This window comes from Microtus ochrogaster, linkage group LG12 (genome assembly GCF_000317375.1).
Source record: "Microtus ochrogaster isolate Prairie Vole_2 linkage group LG12, MicOch1.0, whole genome shotgun sequence".
NCBI classification, from domain to species: Eukaryota; Metazoa; Chordata; class Mammalia; order Rodentia; family Cricetidae; genus Microtus; species Microtus ochrogaster.
The window spans coordinates 3,974,942-3,998,140 of record NC_022036.1 but is presented as its reverse complement, the minus strand read 5'-3'; the positions used below and the strand labels follow the sequence as shown (position 1 = coordinate 3,998,140).

The following is a 23,199-nucleotide window of genomic DNA, read 5'->3' as shown; positions in this document are numbered from 1 at the left end:
CCAAGAAAAAGAAAAGGAGGTTATGGGGGCACAAGGGGGCTCAAGGAAATGGGAGAGAAGAGGGGTTAAAAATAAGTGACACTGTGTTTCAAAATGTCTTAATGAAACACTGATTAAAATAATATGTCTTCTTTTTTATTGCTGTGATAAGACCTCATAATCAAGGAAATTTGTAAAAGAAAGCCTTTATTTGGGGCTAACAGTTTCAGAAGGTGAGTCCATGACCATCGTAGTGGAAGCATGGCAGCAGGCATGGTGCTAGAGCTGAGAGCTCACATCTTGATCCACAAGCATGAAACAGAGAGCTAACTGGGAGTGACGGGTACTTTTGTAACCTGACATCCCACCCTGGTGATACACCTCTGCCAAAACGGCCACAACTCCTAATCCTTCCCAAACAGTTCACCAATGGGGACCAAACCTTCAAATATGTGAACCTATGGAGCCCATTCTCATTCAAATCACCACACTGTTCTTACAGGCATAAAAGATAGTGGGTGTCCCTGAACTGCAAAGCATTTGTTATGTCATTAGGTTGACATCTGGTTGCATTACAGAAAATATGTTGATTCTATTGGGTCATAAAAGCAGGTTCTCTGAACATAATATTTTGGAAAAGCTAACAAAAGATGGCTTTGGATGATAGTACAGATGAAGATTCATGGCTAGTTTAACACAAAGTGCCAGTAATAGATTTTTTTCCAGGTGAAGACAGACTGTCTAACACACCCTTATTGTCCTGCTTATTAGTTTAGCAATGGTTGAAATATAAAATATCAAAAAAACACTTTCAATTAGAAAAAAATTAGAAAAAATTCAAATAGAACAAGAAATTCTAAGATGGGTAGTATCCCACAAGGATTTCAAAACATCTTAAGATCACGAAGAGCTATAACTAACCAAATGAAGCTGAACAGGTGACACAAATCTTAGCATATTTAGATCTGAGATGAGATGCTATTTCTCCAAGTACAAATTGGGAGTGAATTAGCCTCAAAACATCTTTTACTAAAATGTCCTGGAGGCTGTAATTGGTAAGAACATGGCCATGCTGCAGGGACCGACAAAACACCTCACTAATGTTCTTTACTAGAGACCCCGTTAGCAGAGATCCTATTAGATGGAGATGACAGTCTGCAGTAAGCAACACAGACAGCTTTTGGTGAGGTAAGGTCCAGACCTGAAATTGCCCTCATTCCTGAGGAACAATAGAAAATCACATTCACCTGATCAGAAACAAGGAACCTGGAGCCCAAGCTGTGTGAAGGCTAAGCAAAGCAGTTCTGGTATGCCTGAAGAATGAGGGGCTGTCAGGGATTGCACACCATCCCCAGTGGTCCCAGCTTTAGTTTATTCTTTGTTCTGCCTCAGGAGAACTAAACTCCGCTCTATTCTGGGAAGCTAGATTTGGTTTCCTCCCAGAATCAAGAACTTGAGAGGCAATTTGTTCAAGAGTTTGGTGAACTAGCACCGACAAAGACCCAGGCTGTTGTCATAGAGATGATGGGGTACAAGTGCTTCTGGTGTGTCAGTAGTTCAGGCTTAACAGCCTAGGAAGTTTCTTTAATTTCTAGTTTCTAGGCTTCTAAAGAACACCCATTTCCTGTCTTCAGGCCACCTTTCATTTTTTATCTTTCAATACTTATGTCTACTTTTAGTAAAAGTATGTTTATATTGTCTAACATGTGGTCTAAGAGTTGCATATTAGGCTACATCTTGAAGTTCACTGAGTTTCAGTTTTGAAAATTTGTATGTGTGGGGGTGGGAGCATACACACTTCACCCACATGCTTGTACGTACACTCACATATGCACACAATCACACAGGTGCACACTCACACACATGTGCACACACACACACACACACACACACACACACATTTGCCATATACGGGGTGCTACCAATCACTGAAAGGAGTCCAAACCAATCCCAAGCTGTAGAAAAACACAGAGTACTAACTAGACTATATCTCTACCAAGTTTGAGGAGTTTTTTAAGATTTATTTCTTATGTATACAACATTCTGCCTGCATGTATGCCCACACACCAGAAGAGGGCGTCAGATCTCATTACAGATGGTTGTGAGCCACCATGTGGTTGCTGGGAATTGAACTCAGAACCTCTGGAAGAGCAGCCAAAGCTCTTAACCACTGAGCCAGCCCCCAAGTTTGAGTTTTGACAACAACTGAATAGGTGATACCTGATGAGAACAAAAAGTCTTTTTCTCACTTATCTGTTTCAAGGTTGCGCATTTCCTGGGCCTTATGAAACCAAGTGTAAATCAAAAGGATTTGTGAAATGTCTCCTTTAAAAGACTTCCTTGTGCCCATAATAAGAGACATCCATATTACAGGCTATACATTTGAATACCTAAGGTAAGGGCACTGCTGGTGCTATGACCCTTGAGTGGCAAAGAATTGATAATTACAACACTAGGCTGCATTTTCCAACTTGGTTTGTAAATTCCCATACATGTTCATATTCATGTAAGATTAATTCTAGGATTCCCTGGGATGCAAAAATAGGTAGATGTTCAAGTCCCTCGGTTGCAATGTCAGTGTGCACACAATCTATACATATTTTCTCATATACTTCGACTCATGTCTTGATTATAATACCCCAAACAATGCAAATAGTTATGCTAAATGACAAGGAAACTATCTACACATGCTCAGTACAGATTCTATTTTCTTCCAAATAGTTTTGGATTGCATATGATTGAATCTAAAGCTGTGAATTTGAAGGGCTGCCTCAAAGATCAATGGAGAAGGTGACTGTGTACCAAAGATAGTTCTTTTCCACATCTAAATAGTGGTCTCTGGTGGTTCTTACAGCCATGGAACCAAGAACTATTTTGGTGAATATGTAAACAGTCCATTGTGAGAGTGTTTTTCTGTGAAAAAAAATTTATTCAATAATCAAAGCAAATCCTAATTTAGGAAATGTAGGCTACAAGAGTTGGATGCTAAATATAGCTTTAACTTACAGGGAGGTTGATTCATAGCTGAAAAGACGTGGAAAAGGGGATACAAGACTGAACTCCGTTATGTGCTCCCTAAAAGCTTTCTGAGAATTGGCCATTTTAATCCAGCTGCCTTTCAGTGCTGAGAATAATACACTCTTAATATGATCACTGATGTTTCCCTTCCTAGACTCTTATAGATCTGTCATTCATGTAGGCAAATTCTTTCTTCCATGTCTCCCCTTCCCATCACTTAAGTCCTGTGACAATAGTTTTGACCTTAACACTCCTTGAATTCTCTGAATATCATTCAAGTCACCTGCACCGTGGTTTCCCATTAGTGTAACGGCATAAACGAATGCAGACAGATTGTAAAATTATATACAGAGAGACTTACAGAACCACCATTCCCGCCGAGACCAGGAAAGCAGAAGCAGCGGCTGGGAGCACGCTCGCCAAATTTATATGCAAACATTAGCCAGAGGCGAACACGCCCCCTAAGGGGCGGGACTTATCCCTACACATTAGAAATACCCTTCCTACTGCCAGGGTGCACCCTCCCGTCTGCTATAGCCATAGCAATCCTTTCCTGTTATTAGATCCACCTGCCGCACTGTAGCCTTGATGGTGACCATCCGTCTCCATATGAACACAGATCTCACGATGCTCCTTACAACCCAGCCTCCTTCTCCCTGTTACCTCTCCCTGCTGTTCCATGGTACACTCTTGCCTTCACTGTCCTGATGCCCGCTCACCTACCCTCCCTGAGTTCTCCCCAAGGTCCTTATCTCCCTCCCCTCTCTTCTTACATGTCCCTCTTCTGCTCACAAATGTGGTTCCCGCGTGTTCTTTGTACTCTCTACACTTTCCAGCTACGCACATCCAACTGCCCTTCGTGTTCATTTCTCCCCATCATGAGCATTCCCCTGGTGGCTTTCTGCACCCTGAGGGACGAAACTGCACCTATCTCCCTAACTCATCTTTCAGTCCTTGAAGCCTCCTCCTGTGTGAGAATACTGATCTTCTGAACTCTGCTCTCCATTTCCCCCCTTTGAAGCCATGAACCCCCAGTTTTCTCTGGGTGCCTATTTTCAGTTTGAGCTTCTTTTCACCTGGAATCTCTTGGCTCCTCCCAACTATTTTCTCTGGGTCTCAAGGTCTAGTCTTTTTTACCTTGGACCTTCGGGTCCCTTCACCTTACCGTTTCTGTATCTGGACTTTACTTTTCTTCTTTAATGGAATTTGAGGATAGGAGAGAATAATCACAGAACGAAATCTCTCACCCAGTCCATGTGTTCTTATCTCCTACTGTCTCTACCCTCCTTTCATTTGGATTCATCTCTCTTGCATCTTTAGTATCTTTTACTCTCTCATGCAAACTGTACACCCACCATCTTACCATTGTATTAACGCAAACACTCATACACAGAACCAGTCTAACTACTATTTCTTCCTTTGTTGTGGAATCGGTCATTGCTCCAGTTTGTCCATCTGAGAAAAGTAGTACTTAGCCCTTATGCAGGTCTGAAGTTTGTCTGCAATGACTGGAGGACAGGCAAGCAAACACAGGCATGTTCTTATGCTCTGTCTGTTCCCTCCTGAGCTCTTGACCCCTTGTCTAGTCATTGAGATTTTTCTTTTGTCAACCTCCTGTTTTCCTCTTCTTCCCATACCCCAAACCATTACCATAGCTGCCTAGATTAACTCGCAGTCACAAAGAGTAGCCATAAACAAACAGACCTGCACAACTTCAGACTGTGGCTGAGTAAGAACCTGTAGTTATTAGCATATATTTTCTTTCCAGGCACCTAGTCACATTCTTTTGGTTCCTTTCCCAGCTATGGTGTAGAAGACAGAAAGACCCTTGGAACCTTCGTCCCAACCCGGTGAGGTCAGTGCTATCTAAAATAAGACATACTATGACATCACCTTAGCCAGGGAAAAACCGCTTTCTTGCTATACTATTTCCGGTATCCTCCACACCTCATTCTTTATTCCTATTATCCCTACCCTTCATCAGAAAATAATTTTGGGGGAAGTAAGTTAGGATTCACAGTAACAAGAGTTATACAGCTTCATGCCCACATCCAATAGCTTCCATGCACTCACATTTCTCCAGTGATCCTGCAAGGCCCAAATTTGAGGAGCCCAGACTCGCTTTCAGTTTGGGGTTTGGGAATAGACTATTTTAGCAGCAGAACTAAAGGAAAAATCATAAGGTGCCTAAATCCCTCTTTAGTGAAGAAATAGACCCATAAAAATGCCCGACTCCGGACAATGATACACAGTGGGGAACTCCTTTGAAGGTTACATCTAAGAAACACCCGGCGCCTGTCTGCACTCTATGCTCCACCATACAGTTTGTGAACTGGGCAAGGAGCTAGAGATTGAAACACACAAAGACTCACAGAGAGAGACACAGGTCATCATTGATGCCAGAATGCCCCAAGAATGCCCCCTTTATTGTGTTCAGGGGCAGATTATATAGAGATAGCCATGCCCCAGCCGAACCCACCAGAAACCACTCTCCTGCCATTAGGAACTCCTGAAGGTCTCTTGCTCAGAGCAGCTGTAGGCACTCAGCTCAGGGGAAAACAAGTTGTTTACAAGAAACAGGGTCTGGGGGCTCACTGTTCCCAACACAGAAGCACAGCTCTTCATTCACAGAAAAACACCCAATAGTTACTATTTTATTGCATACACTGGACACCACCTCAATGTCTAGGAAGGAACTAAAGTCACAGAAAGTGATGTAACATTTACAAGTAGCATGGCCCAATTCTCTTCAGAACTTCTAAGTGTTAAAGGAGAAAAAAAAAATGATGTCAGCTCTCTTCCTTTATAAAACCTAGGGTAGGAAGACCTTGGGCTCCCATACTAGGCCAGTCCATGGCCTTTCCGAATGTTCGGTCCTGCTCTTTGCACGAGCGCCTCAATCCTGTTCTTCTCCACAGTTCCCCGACAAGGACCTTCTCTTCACTCTTTAGTCCCAGGGCCATGGCTGTTCTTAATCTTGTCCCTCACTTCCTCTCCTGTGGGCTGCTCAAGGGAAGAGGCTGTCTGCTGTTCTGGCGTTTTATTCAGTGAGGACCCTGTCTCTGGTCTAGTGCCTTCAGCAAGCCCATTGAGTTCTAATGGAAGATTTTTGCTTATAGGCTGAGCACACGGAGCTGGAAGCAGGTCTGGAAAGTAGCCCTCTGCCCCCATAGGGGGCCCCAGAGTCTGTGTGCAGAGTGGACCAGGGAAGGGAGGTTCTGGCAAACAGTGGCCACTCCAGGGCCCTGGACCTGTGGAGTCAAAGAATATGGGAATTATTGGACATGACTAAAAACATCGAAAACCGGTTCTCTCCTAAGCTACGTGTCTTTGCCTCCTCAAGCTGCCATCCCTCAATCAGTCATGGGTCAGGTAATGCAGTGTGTTAGCCAAGTCAGCAGTTAGTGAAGGACTCAATTCAGCTGGTTAAAAGATGCACCATGCCCGACAGAAAAGAATTCCAGAAGATTGCCATGGCCACAGCCATAGGATTTGCTATCATGGGATTCATCGGCTTCTTTGTGAAAAGAATCCATATCCCTATTAATAGCGTTATTGTGGGTGGCTGAGTGCTTTCTCTTCGCGGGAACTAGGAGCAAAAGAGGGTGTGAGAAGCTTATGAAGTGAAAAGTTGCCTGTATACTTTGTGTTTTTCTTTCTTTTTCCCCTCCCCAAGAGATTTTGTGTTTCTAAACTAAAATAATTTCAAAATAAACATGTTCCCCATGATAAAAAAAAAAAAAACATTGAAAACAAATTGTGTGAGTCTCTTTCTCCTTCAGGCCCAAGATTTAGGTCCTAGTGCAGCCTGGGTGAACCATTAACACAAGCCTCTCCCCTAGGAACAGACGGGCTCAACTCCAGGCTCTGGGATTTAGTAGACCATAGGTCAAGGCCAATAGCTGGCCCTTATAGGCACCAAGGAGATCTAGAACCACCAGACATCTCTTTCATTCATGAGGGAGGGCTTTGGGAGTTTTAGAAGTCTAGGGAGTTTGGCATAATGGCTGCTGCCATTTTTGTACCAGGTCCTTTTGTTCATTATTTCTAATAGTCACCAAATCCTTCAGCAACAGAAGTTTTTCAGTCGCTACAAGCAGGGGCCAGAGGTTTGCTCACTACCCATGATCTGCCTCATTCTGCCTTCTAGATTAAGGAGGCATTGTGTCTTTCTCAACTTCAGACAAAAGTGGGGAATCTTCCTTTCCAGTCACAACTCACCCATATTTCCAGTAGGTGGCTGTAGCAAGATCTGACCTGGTGGCGGCCCTGGGCAATAATCCTGCGATGTGTCCCCACTGAGGCCAAATGGAAGTGAGAAAAGAGAGTCTTCTGGTGGTAGAAAGCTTGGAATGGGCAGAGGGAAGGGGGGCAGATAAGGAAAGTGGGGCTGAAAGGGTGGGAAGAGAGGGCTCTGCGGAGCCTGAGAGAACTGGAATGAACCCAGCTGGCTGCTTGCTTGATAATCCTGAGGCCCCAGGTCTTCCAAATTTGAGCAGGTGGGTGGGGAGGTGACGCTGTAGGGGGACAGGGGAGTATTTAGTGAGGTGCAACAGTGACCTCATTCCCAGTAAAAAGACCATTCCCTCTTAACCCCTCCCCTTTCTCCATCTCTGTGACAACATCAAATCCTGGATTGTCGCCTGTGCCTCATCTCCTCCTCCCACCACAAACCCCCTGCTCACTGCTTCTCATTCTTTCTCTTCTGTTGCTATAAAGAATTAGATCTTTCTTACCGAAAACTCAACACATCTTTTAACTCCGCAACACGTAAGCCCTCTCAGCCTCCCCTCTCCCCGCTATCCCGTACCTGGTACCCCAGGACCCACAGGGCCTGTCCTTTTGTATGCCGTTACTTCCAGGAATGTCCCTCAGTGGAGGCATCACTTGAGAAACGTGGATAGGACTAAGGGAAGGAGGAAGGTTGGTCCTTCGAAGAGGTGGGGGGCTGAAGAGTGGTGGGGTCATTGCCATCCTCTGAGCACCCTCATTGCGCTGAGAGGGGGTCTGAGTCTGGTCAGAAGCCAGCAGCATGGGGGGCTCTAGGAAAGTATGGCAAACAGGACCTTTTAGCATAAGAAGGTGGGGATAGAGAGGCATCTAGGATCCTGCTGAATGGCAGGCAGTGCAACACCCAGGGAACCCGGGCACAGGACCCTGGAGAGCTGTCCCCACGGCTACCACTATGGAGCAGGGACTTTCTGTTCCAACTGTCTTCTTAGCCTTCATCTTCCCCCACCCAGGGAAACTTTCTGAAAGTGGTAACTGACCTGGTAAGGCATCCAAAATGTGCTCTGGAGGAATGGGGCCAGGTTCTAGATCTGTTGGCATAGGAGCTAGGAGCTCAGGAGCAGACCTGGAGGCAGAATGGACAAGACTGTAGCTTCTATGGCCACTGGATTTAGAACTCAGATTTGGTGCAAGGGAAGGGCCACTCAAAGGCACCAGCAACTCCTTGACTCCAGCCCAGCTCAAATTCCTTGAAGGATTAGTCAGTAACCCCGAGCACTCACACCCAGCTACCAACAAGACCCCCAGAACTTTTATGTGCACCCCACTTCTGCTTGGTGTGAACAACCCAGGAGCTATTCTCACCCGCGTTGACTGCTGTCAGCACTGGGGGCTACAGAACCGTCTTTGGTTTCCTTCTCACTCAGTTTCTCTGTTTTTCGCCATTTTGCCCTACGGTTCTGAAACCACACCTATGGACAGAGGAAGGGCACCTGAAACTTGAGAATGCTGGCAGAGACGTGTGTCTTGGGTGTCACTGCGGAGGAGACTTTACTTGGTTTCAGCTACCTCTTAGCTTAGAAATATAAAATGATCTCTGTGGTATCCTTCTTCCTCATTTAATTAATTAAAGCTGTGGCCCATGGATCAGTTGGGACACCCCTGCATCTGAGACTAACTTCTGTCTCTATCACAGCTGAGACCGAACACATGCCCCCCCCCGATAGCTCTGACCAGCAGCTACCATTTCACCCCACTGACCAACAGCCCCCTTTACCATGATGCGTTGAGGGGTGACCCCCACCATGTGGGCAATCTCTCGACGCTTGTCACCGTCTGGATAGTGGTCTTCCTGGAATATCCGTTCTAGCTCCTCCAGCTGGTCTGCAGAAAAACGGGGGAGGCTAGATACCACAGCAGGAGAGAAGAAAAGGAGGTGCCCACTGGGCATCCATAGCAGGTACGCCCATGGGTGCCAAAGCAAGAGCCATGCCTCTCAGCATGCATAGTGTGATATATGCATTCTGACTCCTCTCTCCAGGTCTAACAACACAAGACAGCTTGCCTGGTCTTCCCTTCTGGGGTCAGAGATGTCGGTGCTGCCATGAACAAAGAGAAACATGCAACAAAGTAACTAACCTTACCCCAGCATCTCCTGGGGCCACACTTTGCACAGAGCTACAGTTTCTTCTACCTTTCTGGACTAACCTGAGCGGTACAGGGTTCGAGTCTTTTTCCGAAATTGAAAGGTCACTTCTAGGGATTCCTTCAGGTTCTCCTGTTGGCTCCTCTTGGCCAATGTACTGAGGACACTGGGGGCTAGGCCTGGTTCAGAAAGCATAGTTTTGTGTGTAGCATACATTGAGTGACATCTTGAAGATAACGTTCATGCTAACCCCGTGGTGTTAGGCTTCCTGAGCTTACCAGGGACTGCAGAGATGGATGGCTTCACTTTCTTTACCTCTTTCTCTAGGGGAGAAGAAATGTCTTCCCGGGGCTGGGGACTACATGCAACTGGTGCTGGGTCTTTTTCGTGGCACCCTCTGCAGCTGCCATCCCTCATTAATTCCCCAGAGGTCTCCGACGGTGGTCTCTTTCCAATGCCAGCCCTGGAGGATGAGGACTGCTTGCCTTGGTCATCTTCAGGAGGTGGGGCAGAACCCTTCAATGGTCCCTCCGACTCCAGCCCAGCAATCTTGGGCTTGCCTCCAGCATCCTGACCTGTGGAGAGCAGCAACCACTGGTGTTAGGTGCCAGAGCCCCTTTCTCCCTACAGCTGATCAATCTGCTGTGAGAACCTAAGCTTTCATTTTCCTGTTTTCCAAATGAGGCTGGAAGGAGGCACAGAGGATGGATTAGATGCTGCAGCTGTAACCCCAACCATAAAAATTCTTTGCTACTTCATAACTGTAACTCTGCTCCCGACATGAACCATAATGTGAACACCTGTGTTTTCCAATTGGTCTCATGTGACTGGGACCCCTGTGGAAGGGTCTTTCAGTCCCCCAAGGAGGTTACAGATTGAGAACCACCAGATTAGCTGCTCCAACTGTTTTGGAAAATTTAAACAACCATGGCAACCCTGATGGGGTCTTAATGTGAGAACAGTGGAAAGCTGGGTAGACATCTTAGTTTTTCCCAGACATCAGAGGTGCACGTTCAGGGGACAGGTACCGGTTCGGATCTTTCTAATAAACGACTGTTAGGGGAGGGGTGAGTAGGATGAGAAAACCAGACCTATTATTCTGGCTTTCCTCAGACTAGCGCCCTCCACCCCGCGCCCCCAAGCTAGGCTGCCCCCACTCTTCCACCCAGTTCAAGTCTTTTACAGGTGAGGAAAAGCACCCATCCGGAAGGAAAACCCCCTTCACACCATCGTAAAACTCACCCCCCAACTCTGAGCCCACTTAATATGCGCCCGCTGTACCCACTGGATCCCCACAAGGCAGGCATTTTCCCACCAGGTGATGAAATGGGAGCCTGAGGAATAATCCACCCAAGATCACACAGGGCTGGGGTACAGGGGCACAGGTTGCCCTTAGCCACCACCTGGAACTTTTCCCGGGATCCCAAACAATCCTCTTCTTTTCTGTGTATACTCCTGACAAAATACAATTTACTTCAGGGAGTTTCTGTCATCTCCAATGAAACAGAAAATGTTTAAAGGAAGGCTAACTAAAAAGCCTTTGATGTTGCCGCTAACAAAACACTTTCTAACAATACATAAAGCTCTTGGGGGCAAGCCCCGACTCTGAAGCTTCTTCCAAGGGATTCTCGATATACCGTGGAACCACTTCAGAGAGGTGGAGAAGGGGTGCAGCCAGGGGGTGAGGGGATCAGGGTGGACCAAGGGACACTCAGACAAGTAACAGTTTAGGAGGGCGTGTAGCACAGTAAGAAACATGGTGCAAAGTGGACGCTCAACAAACTTGGACCTTGTTGGATTAAGGGACTGTACTGAGAGAGGTGAAGAGTCTCCGAACCTAGATTATAGCAATGTTGGAGACCTAAAAAGGATGTGGTGAGGTCACCTCCCTTTCCCACTATCACCCATAGACCTAAGCAGCCTCTTAAGGCTGACTGAGTGGCCAGTAGACCTCACGGGCTCAGTAAACCCTCACCAAGGTCGATCCTGATGCGTGCTTACCCCTTGTTTTCCTGCAGAGCTTCTCCGTGGGCTCCATGACACAGACTTCCACCTCTCAGCCCGCCCTGGTACCACAGGCGCAGCCTTAATGAAGTCCGTGGGGTGGCCAGGTGTGTGGAGTCTGCACAGGCCAGGGCGCGCGCAGCAGGAGCTTGCGCCCCCAATCCCTCCCCCAGGGCGAGGCACAGCACACCTGGGGTTGGGATGAGGGGCTAGGAGATCCATCCTGCAGTTTCCTGGCTGCCTTCTATGCAGCCCCAAGCGGGATCACATGCCTGTCACCTTCCTAGAGTTGGGGCAAGAACAGAGCGGCTGCAGGATTGCAGGCCTGCTACTGGGGTGTCTTTGAAGGTGCGGTTCTCAGGCTCAGCATACAGTCAATGGACATGATTGGGGTTACCTCCTGATCCTTGTGTAAGGAGACTTCTGCAACTACTCATGAAGAGAGTCTGCGAATATGAGGCCGCCCTATCTTCTGCCTACTTCAAGGATTTTTGTGGCCCAAAGTCCGAACTGATTTGAGTATCCTTAGCAATCAGAATCGTTGGCGAGTGGCAGGAAAGAAGCTGAAAGTACCCTAGGCCTAGAGAAGATGACCTCTTGAACCCCACCCAATTTTGCGAGTACAGATGAGGTTGAAGCTAGTCCAGGTTTTCTTGTTAGTCTTGGTCATTTAGTATCAATTTTCTAAGCTAAGGAAGAAAGGAATCCTGGATCATGGAAGGCTTCTTATTTCTCTTAGAAAAAAAATTAAAAAATTTTAAATTCTTACTGCTTCTTACTTCTACCACGGGAGTAGGAGGGGGCGAGGAATGTCAGTGCTGGCCAGATTGAACCAGCTGCTGGGAGCTGGAGCTGGAGCTGGGTGAGGGAGGCGTCCTGCCAAGAGCTCAGGTGATTTGATTTTAATATTTAAGAGCTTCTGGACACTTGGCGATTCCCCGCTGTATTAAACCATCAACTACAGGGACATTTTCCTGTGGTTTAAAATCGTTTGTGAGAGTCTGCCTCTACACACCTGTGGACTCCGAGAGGCTGTGGGACTCTTAGTTCCTTCTGAAACATAAAAGTGTAAATTAAGGGCCAGTAAGATAGATGGTTCAGTGGAAAAAAGCCCTGTTTTCTCAAACCTGATAACCTGAGTTCAGTCCCCAGAGACAGGAGGAAGGAGAGAACCAACTGCTGAGAGTTGGCCCCTGACCCCCATAAGTCCTGGGTGGTGCACGTGAGCACACACACACACACACAAATAAAATTGAATAAGATTAAAATGTAAACTAAATAACTTTATAGCAATATAATCAGAACTTCAAGCCTCTGCCCCTTCAGAACTTCAATTCCTATGTCCCCAATAATACTGACCCCCTTTTCCGAGAGAATTTTTGACATAATATCCTGTTTCTTTTTTTAAAAAATATTTATTTATTTATTTATTTATTTATTATGTATACAATATTCTGTCCGTGTGTATGTCTGCAGGCCAGAAGAGAGCACCAGACCTCACTACAGGTGGTTGTGAGCCACCATGTGGTTGCTGGGAATTGAACTCAGAACCTTTGTAAGAGCAGGCAATGCTCTTAAGCACTGAGCCATCTCTCCAGCCCCAATATCCTGTTTCTATGCTAGAAAATCTGCAGCATTCTAGGTCAGGCAAGCAAGGAGTGGAAGCAGTGAAGGGACTCTATAGGAAACACTGGTAGTGACCTGGTTGTAGCTGGAACACTGTAGGCATTTAGAGGACAATGACGCTGTGACAGCAACTGTGGGGAGATGATTGCATACAGAAGGATTTTGGGAGAAACAGATTAAAACAGGAGTTCAGGAATGGGTTGTGCCAGCACGACACGGTCGGTATCCATTGAGTAGGGGTAGACTTGGTAACCCTGTGCAACAGAGTCTCTCTTGGACCAGGAAGCATTCCTAGAAGTGCTGCCCACTGTGCTGTGTGAATTACCCTGTCAGGGCCTGCCTAAGATTCCAGGTAGCAAGCAAGCCTTAGGGTAAGGGCCTTCCAGTGGCTGGCCCCCTGTGCCCCACACCCGGGTGAACAGAGCACTTAGATCTGGTGTTTTTAAAATTATTCTGGAACCTGGCCATCAACCAGGATTCCTTAAGGGATTTGTTTCAAATGTGCTGCATAAAAGGTGCTACAGGTTTAACCCCCGAAATATTCAGTATTGCTAGGTCTAAGGAGGGACTCCAAACATGGCACTCTAACAAGACTCTCGAGGGATTTACTATGCTTCCTAATTTGAGACCCTCTTAGACATTTGAAAAGTAGAGTCAATTAAAACTTTCCCTGGAAAGAACTGGTGTGTGTGTGACTCCCCACACAAGGCCCTGGGGATGTTTCTCAGCACTGTAGAGCAAAACAAAAACACACTACTAGGGAAGGAATGTGGAGGCTGTAGGGGATGGTGGCCCGGAAGGGGGAAGGAAATGCGCCTTCTTCCTAGCCTAGGGCATCTCCTTGCAGTGAGAAGTAGGATATAATTTCTTAAATAGATTAATCTCTCACCCTTCTGAGCCCTTGCTCCTGTTTTTGTCTTTTTTTCTCCCAGGCTGCTCCCTAGCAGGACAAAGGTAAGAAAAACACTGTTGCTGCATGCCCTACTGTGAGCAACACAAGGTCGAATTATGTAAAAGGTTTTGGGTAGGGACTTGGGGAATTTAAAAAGTTTATTATTTTTCCAAACATATAATTGGATCGTTGGGGTTGGGATATAAAACTAGAAACATTTCGTCTTTCTTTTCTCTTGATCAACTGGGCTTTTATTGTGACTTCTTTCCCTCTCAATGACAGTTTAGTGTTTTCCTTATTTACGTGAAGAATGACTTGTACGTGATGGCCACAAGTGGATTGTGTGTCAGATGTACAACGTGACCTGCTCGTTGGGAAGGTGTAGTGTTGACAAAATGGACCATTAAACCCTTCCTCTGATGGAACAGCATGTGGTGGATGGATTATGTCTGGGCAGTTAATATCCTTCACAGACAAGAAGGACGTCCCTATTACCTGGGAGATGCCAAGGGTTGTATCTGGGGTTTTCTGAGACAGGATTTCTCTGTGTAGCTTTGGTGCTTGTCCTGAGACTCACTCTGTAGACCAGGCTGGCCTTGAACCTACAGAGATCCTTCTGCCTCTGCCTCCCGAGTGCTGGGATTAAAGGTGTGTATCACCACCACCCATTTTGGGGTTCTTGAGAATATTTATTTTCAAGTATTGCTTGATTACATGCCCTCTTCATAATTTTTGACTATTTGACATACTCAACTCTGTTTGGAGGGAAGGCAAGTTTTTATTATTTGGTTTCTTAGTTTTCAGAGCCAAACCATAAACCATCACTCCTATCCACCAAGCAAGGTTCATTTGTTACAATGTCTTTTTCTTTTACTCATGGATATAGCCATGAAAGAAAAACCGAAATGTGTCAGCTGTCTCCAGAAAATTATCTCCCCTGCCCCCCAGTCTGTGTGGAGCTAAACTTATAACTTAGGTGAGCAAGGGCAATAAGCTCTCTTTGTCCTTGCCCTTTCTTTTTATCTAATGAGAACCACAAATGATTGTGGAGAATGCATTTTTCAAAGCAGTCGTTTTTGTGCCACACCCAAGGTCACTGGGAGACCTGAGACCAGAAAAGCTCGAGGAAGTTGTGGAAGACAGCTGGAGACTTCCACAGGCCTCAGATAGGAAGAAAGCAAACACGGGAGGCCAAAAAGAGGCTCTCTGGAATGAAGCAGAAAAACTGAGACAGGCTGAGGCAGGCCCAGAGATCGCCACTCCAGAGCCGGAAGGGGACACATAGCAAGGTGACCCAAAGCTGACTCTGCCAGTGCTGGAGAAAGAAAGGAGGAAGCACCCAGTCTCCAGGCAGAGGCTTCCTCTGGAGAGCCAGCCCAGGGAGGTTTGAGCAGCTGGTGAAGGCGATTGAGGACACCTGGGTGAAGCCGGAACTGCCCTGGCAGGGCCAGATCAGATCGGGGTGTGCGAATCCACACAGTCAATCTCCATTTGCTTAGAACACTCCAGAATGGAAGCTTGTGATAGAGTACGGACTGGGTGTGGCAGGCAGCTGCTCGTGTTTGGAACTGACCTCCACTGTCTGGGATTTTTAATTTAGAACATCCTTTTCCATATATCCTATTATCGGCCCATTTTGGAGGCACCTTTCTCCTTTCTGTTCTCCTCGAGGCTTCTGGGGTGCCAATTCCAGCGACACGTGCAAGTCATCTCCAAAACTTTGTTTCAACCTTCCCCGGACTTGGCTCCCTCTGTTCCTCTAGTCTCCCAGAAGCCTTTGCTGTTGCCTTTCAGTCTTCAAGAATGGCCTATGCCCTCTCATGCCTCCGGACACAGAAAAGCCGGTTATCAGCCGGGAACATCTTTCCCTCCCTTCTATTTCAGTCAAAGTCTTACTCATACTTCAAAGCCCAGCACAAATGTTCTGTTTTCCGTAGAGCCTGACTCAGCTAGACTTTACTGCTCCTCCTTTGTACCGCCCTTGAATTATTCTGTGTTTATATTTACATAGCATTATTTAACACAGGCTGACCTAATTAGAATTTTTCCCATCCTCCACCGGATTGAGCTCTTAGATGATAACATCTATCTCTTTGTTATATGTCAGATATTTCCATGTTTAAAAAAAATTAACTCACTCTTTTTTTTTTACAGTTCTATTATTAGTCCCATGTTATTGAAGAACAAACTGTGCTATGATCTTAGATACTTTCCCAAAGTCACAGAGGCCAATAAAGATAGGAACCCTGTCTGTCAGGTTCCCTCTTGAACTCCTAGGTGGTAGGTTATACTGTTTACCTGACTATCAGTCACTGTGCTTGGTATACTGATCTGCATACGGCAGAATAATAGCTTCATTGGATCAAACGATGTCCACATGTCAGGAGTCAGGACAGGAAAAATGACCATGGCTATAAAAAGGTCCACAATGATGGAGCCCGTCTTGACTCTTGACTGCCATGGACGTTCAGCAGGTCTGTCTATACAGGGAATAAAATTTCATAGAACTAAATTCACACATGAATGCAGAAGGAACTAGTGAGACCTAAGGCAGTTCTGTGGGCTTCTTGTGAAATTTCATTGAAGCTGGGCACAATGTGTCCCCGGAAGCTGGGCGAAAAGTGTATGGAATCTCTTTATTGTTTCCGACCACCACATGTGAATCTAACCTTCTCTGAATAAAAAGTAGAAAAAAAAGCAATCCTCATTTCTGGCCATAAGTTCACATATTTAAGGCTTGTGTCAGTTTAATTCATAAAATCAAATTAAATACTGTATTTTGTAGGTACTAATACTGCTAGATTTGTTGCCAATTTTAAAATAATCTATTAATTTTTAAAACATTGCTCCCCTGCCCCGCCCCCATGTGTGTGTCCATGCATGTGCAGATTTGGAGTGCCACAGCTCAGTCACAGAGGAGTTCAGAGGAGAACCTGGAGTTGGCCCTGTCCTTCTACCATGTAGGTCTCAGGGATTAAATTCAAGCCATCAGGTTTGGTGGCAAGTGCCTCTTCCAACTGAGTCATCTTGCTGACTCAATTTGTTATTTGTTACTTTGTGGGTGTAGCTAGCATGCCAGGTGCTCTGTGAAGACAAAAGGACAGCGGAATGGAGTTAATTCTACCCTCATATGGTGACCAGCGTTTGAGGCACAAACTGCTGTTGCCAGGCTTGTGTGGTAAGTACCACTGCCTGCCTAGCCATCTCACTGGCCCCATGGACAATCATTTCTAAATGGAGATTTGGATGATACTAATTTCCTTAACAGGGCTGTAGACAGCCAATCAGAGATGTTTACCTTTCATTCAGTTTTGGGTGGAAGAAAGAATGTGTCTTACCGTGGGACTTGAGTAGGAAGATAATGGTAAATACGTAACAGTTCGACATGGAAAATACATTATTTCTGTTGAAACAACACTATTAGTTGGTACCAAGTTGGCGCATTTCCTTTCTTCCTCTTTTGGCAGCTTTTGGCGCTCGGCACAGTTCTAATTACCGTCTCTGTGTAGCTTCAGGTGCTGCTCTTTGGAAAGCCCTGTGAAATGCACTGTCGTATATTGCTGCAGAGTTCCGAGACTACAGAGCTGCAGCAGGATGCTACGGCTGCTCTACAAATAATAGGGGGAGAAATATTTTAACTTAATGTCTACCTTTTTGTTGTTGTTGTTTTGAGACAAGGTTTTTCTGTAGCGTTGGAGCTTGTCCTAGAACTTGTTCTGTAGACCAGGCTGGCCTCACAGAGATTGTTATTTGTTACTTTGTGGGTGTAGCTAGCATGCCTCCGTCTCCCAAGTGCTGGGATTAAAGGCACCACCTCCGGGCAATGTCTACATTTTAAAATGCCTTTACTTTAAAATGATTCATTTACGTATTCATGTAGTTAGTGTATATCAGTGTTTTGTCTGCATGTATGTCTGAGCCCCATGTGTGTGCAGAACCCATGGAGGCCAAGAGAGAGTGCTGGATCCTCTAGAGAGAGGATCCTCCATATAGGTGCTGGGAGTGGAACATAGGTCCTCTACAAAAGCAGCCATTGCTCTTATCTACTCAACTATCTCTCCATTTTTTATTTAAAAAGACAAATTTGCAAGCAAACTTCTGTTGTTGTTGTTGTTGTTGTTGTTGTTGTTGTTGTTTTTAATCCATGGGCTTCCCAAGCCCAGTCTCACAGTTGTTATTGACCTTGCCCACCCTGTGTCTCACTCTTGAGCCCATGAGGAATTTGTTCATTTGTCAGTATAGTCTGCCTGACTGGCAGATGTAGAGCCAGAATGTACCAGCAAAGAGGGCTCAAGGAACTTGGCTCATGGCCTTATGCTTTGTAGTTAGGGGGCAATCATCGAGAAGGAGCAAGAAGTGCCCCTGAGTTAGTCATTGTTCCTCCTTCAGCACAGGGTTAGTGGTTCCCAGCAGGGCATGCTTTGTGGGACCTCAGTGCCTATAGGAAGAGCCATCTTTCTCCCGAAGACCACCCCCCCTTGTTCTGGCTGGTATTCTCTAGACATGAGCCTTTACACCCCTATGTTTGATATCTTCCTAGTACCCTGTGGTCCAGGTATCCTGCAGGATTGGGGGAGAGAAACTAAGGTTATAGTCATGTCATATCTAATAGGCTCCTTTGGCCTTTTTCAGTGACAAACCTTTAGCCAGCTAGTATTATGCTAACTCTTCTAGATCTTTCCGATTGACAGTGCCCGGGCTGTGTCTTTAAATGCATACTTTGCTTGATATTGATCAAGGACATGATCATTAATGTGGGTTAGACATGGGGAGTAACTTCCTTTGCATCGGAGGAATGATGGTGAAATGAGAGGCTTGCATTCGGTGAGGCAGGAGAGTTAAACAATAGCAGACTAGATTGATTACCTGGGAAATAATTCAGCCTGCCAAACCTGTCCTTCAGTCTGTTGGCAGGAAGTAATAAAACTGGATAGGCTGCTAGACCCGGTCTTCATTTTGCAAAAGGCTTCTGGTTGTCTGTCTTTCCAGCTGAGCTGCTGTAAGTGCCACTATTAACATAGTGCAAGCCTGGGTGGGGTCTTCTCTGGACACTCTGGAGTTTACTCACAGGGCCATGCAGAGCAAGCCTTATCGCGGGAAAAGAGAGCATGCAGGAGGAATAAAGAGACATATCTGGAAGTAAAGGAATAGGAAATACATATTTCTGGCTTATTTATTTGAGTTTTCATTTTATTTTTAAAATGGGTCTCACGTTGCATCCCAGGTTGGCCTTGAAGTCATGATTGCCCTGCCTTTAGCCTCATAAATGCTGGGATTGCAAGACACTGAGCCAGCAACTAGTCTGACCCATATTTCAAATTTCTGAGCTGACCTTCTACAGGCACAGCCCTAAGACCTAGAAGAATTTGTTTATTTGCTTGTTTAGTTGGGGTTATTAGGGATACTTCTTCAAGACAGCAGTGGGCTAGGCAATAACTAAACTACTGACCACGAGTTTACTTTTGGACTTTTGAGATACAGATTCACTCTGTAGCCTAAGCTGCTCTGGAGCTCTAACTCATGGCAATGTCCTCCTAATGACAGGATTGAGCTAATTTTCCCAGCCAGTTCTGCACCTTCTCTGTTGATTTGTTGAACAAACATAGTTCTCAAACTTTCAGGTTTTTCACACTTCCGATTTCCCACTCCAAATCTGCAACTCCCCCCTCCTTTATGTCTCCCAACCAGCTGAGTCCCTTTTGGTTCTGTCCCCCCTCTTGTTTACAGTGTACGAACACACAGTGGTAAGAGCCTAACTTCTCCTTCTCCCTCCATCCGACCAGAATCCATTTTTCATGGCCCCGTGAGAAAGAAGGGTGAGCTCTGGATTAGGCTGCATGTGTCATTTCCCTCTGCATTTCATTTAATTAGGGAGGAAGACAGGAACACTTTCCTGCAATACTGTCTGGCCTCCCTCAGCTTAGCTCTGCTGCTTCATCTCTGGTTGCTAATGTTCAAGTATTCAAACCTTCAAAGATTTTGTCTTGAGGTCTTCGCACACAAGCTTCCTGAGCTTAAAACCTGCTTGTTCTCTTGGCGGGCTCGTCCAAGTTCATGTCTTCGTTTAACTACGACCCTGCAGCAAGGACTCCTTTGATTATCTAGGTAACAGCTGCTGCCCAATATTTGAACACTTCACAAGATGTCCTTATGTTTTTATTTATCTATTTTATGCTAGTTTAAGTTTTGTTTTTCTAAACATTAGCGCTTTGTTTCGCCAACACGTACCCATGTGCGTCACCTGTCTGCCATAGTGTCTGGATCACAGTGTTATCTACTTGCTGGAGGGATTCATGACTGAATAAGAATATGGGCGTCTTGGTGGAGAGAAAGAATGATCAGATTTGTGGCACAAATTGCGGTTTCTATTGATTCATAGTCAGATATGTTAGAAGTATTCAGTAATCCTCCTTTTATGGCTTATTTGGAGTAATTGAAATCCCATTTTCTGCTTTATCAAGTACACTCTTGTTAGGATTTACAGGGCATTTGTTTACCTTCTCCCAACCTACCTTTGAGTGACGGATGCCTTTATTAAACCTAAGAGCCTCCCAGCAGCATTCCATCACAGCAGGATAGACCTAGGCATCCTAACCCTGGTCCTCTGAGCCTGCTGCTGAATACAGTCTCTTCATTGGCCACAGCCTCCACGGCACATGGTTATTAGGTTGGCTCTCAGTAGTCAGTTATCTTAAAAATGTTTTCAGGATGAGAAGTACCAGCGTTATATTTTCTCTTCACAAAGTTAGAGTTTGCAGTGCTTGACAGTCCTGTAGGTGGACCCAGATTTCCACAGAGCATCATCCTCCACATAAAAGGAAAATTTTCTCACTGTTAGTGAAAGGATTGTGATGGATTCACGCAGCTTTGCTCTGTCAGCATACCTGTACCTCAGCAGACACTTTGCCCCGTGTCTTCTTGCAAAATGTCAGTTTCTTGCCTTCTGCCTACACTGCTGCTGAAGAAAAATCTAGTGTTCTTACCATTCTTGGCCTGTCCTTGTGTTTTTTGTCTGTAATCTGCTTTCAGATTTTTTTCTCCTTCCACTAGTTTTAAGTGGCTTGATTACAGTGTGTCTTACTGTGGTCCTTTTTATTCACCCCTTGGAGAGTATCAGTACCCTGACTTTGTATCCTTATAATTCTCATCAAATTGGAAGACGTTGCCAGCTATTCTTTCTTCATCACCTCACCCTCTTCCTCTTTTTCAAGGACTCCAATTTTACGTATGTAAATCTTCTGAAACGGTCTCACTGATGCTTCATGTATGAATTTTAGGCCTTTTATCTCTATGTGTTTCATTTTGGAGAGTTTCTATCTCACAAATTTTAACTTTTCTAATCTTTTCTTCTCCAGCATCTGTAGTTAGTTGTGTCTAGTTATTTGTAATCTCATTCACTGTTTTTAATCTGCAGAAATTTGTGTTCTGTATGGTAAAACTATGATTCTAATGATATGATTTCTTTTGGATGTACTTCAATCAATATATTTTCATCTTAATAGTAAATCAAAGTTCTCTGCTTCTTTGTTTTCCTGGAAGGACTTTATGAGATGTTAGACATTGTGAACATTGCTTTGTTCAATATAGTGGTATGTGTATGTGTGTGTGTGTGTGTGTGTGTGTGTGTGCATGCTCATTTGCATGTGTGTGTTTTGTTACTGGAAAGTGCTTTCATTGTGTTGAGGCTAATTTTTAAGTTTAATTTGGTGACTCCAAAGATGCTGCAAGTATGAGGTAATTTTTACCTATTATAGAGAAATCATCCTGATGAGTAGTCTATGTGGTGTCCTGCATGATACAGCATATCTTCTCTGGTTTGGTAGGAATCCAAATTATTTTTGGCTTCAGGAGACCATCACCTGTTGATTTGAGTTTTCTGTCTCACCAGGTCCCACAGTTGTTCAGTCCCAAAGAATCACACAGAGGTCTACATTAATTATAAACCGATTGGCCCATTATCTCAGTCTTCTTATTAACTCTTATAACTTATATTAGCCAATAATTCTTGTCTGTGTTAGCCATGTGGCTTGGTACCTTCTTTGGCAAGGCAGTCACATCTTACTTCCTCTGTGTCTGGATGACGACTGCACACTGACACTTTCCTCTTCCCAGAATTCTCATTGCCCTAACTCTACTTCCTGCCTGGTTGCCCCACCTATACTTCCTGCGTAGCTACTGGCCAATCAGCGTTTATTTAAAATACAAGTGACAGGGTACAGACCATTGTCCCACAGCAATCACCTATCATTTTATCTTTTCTTTTCCATTGGTTCTTTTCTTGGCCAGTGTAGTATACATACATATACACATATACACAAGCACGTGTGAATGCCATGTACAATGAAGGCCTGACATGACCTGCCCTGCTGAGAATTTGTGGGTATGCTCTCTGCATCTTTCCGCATCCACCTCTCCATTAGTTCTTTGTATATAGACATTCCTTTTTAGCATAATACCATGAAATCCAGATGTCAAATCATCTTGAATTCTAAATTCTATGTGCCCAGACTCAGCAATATCAACCTCCTCCCTAGAATCTGTAAATTTTTTTTAGACATTAAATTTTGGGAACACTGTGAAGCTCACCTCCTTTATTTTTCCCATCTTGAGGATGATTTTCTTGTTAATTAATATGACTCAGTGCCTAAAAGTCATCATTTGACATTTTTAAAAAATAAATATTTAAGATGATAGGGGACTTCTGATATCATTTTCCCCAGTGTCTGGAAGACTACTGTATGAATTACAGTTAGCTTTCCTCTGTCTAAAGCATAAAGTTAGAACTTCCTATATTGATAAACTCAGTTCTTTACAAGCCGAACTCAGAAGAACTCTTGACCCCCCAATTTCACATTCCCCAATTAAAATTTCTTAAAAGTATTTTATTTTATGTGCATGGGTGTTTTGCCTATATGTATGAATGTGTACTGTGTGCACATATGGTGTCCACAGAGGCTAAAAAGAGGGCATTAGAATCCTAGGAACTGGAATTTTATGAGCTACTACACGGGTGCTGGAAATAGAACTTGGATCCTCTGAAAGATCAGCCAATCTTCTTAACCAATGAGCCATATCGCCAACCTCTCTCATTCCCTACTCTTAATAACCTTAATTAGCTTACTAAATATGACCATCTCTATCCATTTTTGAATCTCACTGAATTACATGTCTTCTCCCTACATAGAAATATTGTCCCTCAACGTATTCGCCATCTGGAAAAATTAATATTCCTCAGAACTCAATTTATTTGTCAGTCAGGTAGTGGTGGCACAAATCTTTTATATACATATATATATATATATAT

General features: G+C 44.8%; 1 protein-coding gene across 1 annotated transcript; it reads right to left on the bottom strand.

Annotated features, from left to right (window-relative positions):
• Positions 1-5,937: 5,937 nt before the first annotated feature.
• Positions 5,938-11,411, bottom strand: Nobox (NOBOX oogenesis homeobox). Its single transcript, XM_005363797.2, has 9 exons — positions 11,375-11,411; positions 9,624-9,948; positions 9,436-9,515; positions 9,005-9,111; positions 8,593-8,699; positions 8,268-8,353; positions 7,808-8,039; positions 7,219-7,514; positions 5,938-6,248 (listed from the first exon to the last, which is right to left on the bottom strand). The coding sequence occupies exons 1-9, from the start codon at positions 11,409-11,411 to the stop codon at positions 5,938-5,940; spliced, it is 1,581 nt and encodes a 526-aa protein (XP_005363854.1).
• Between the last annotated feature and the right edge of the window lie 11,788 nt (positions 11,412-23,199).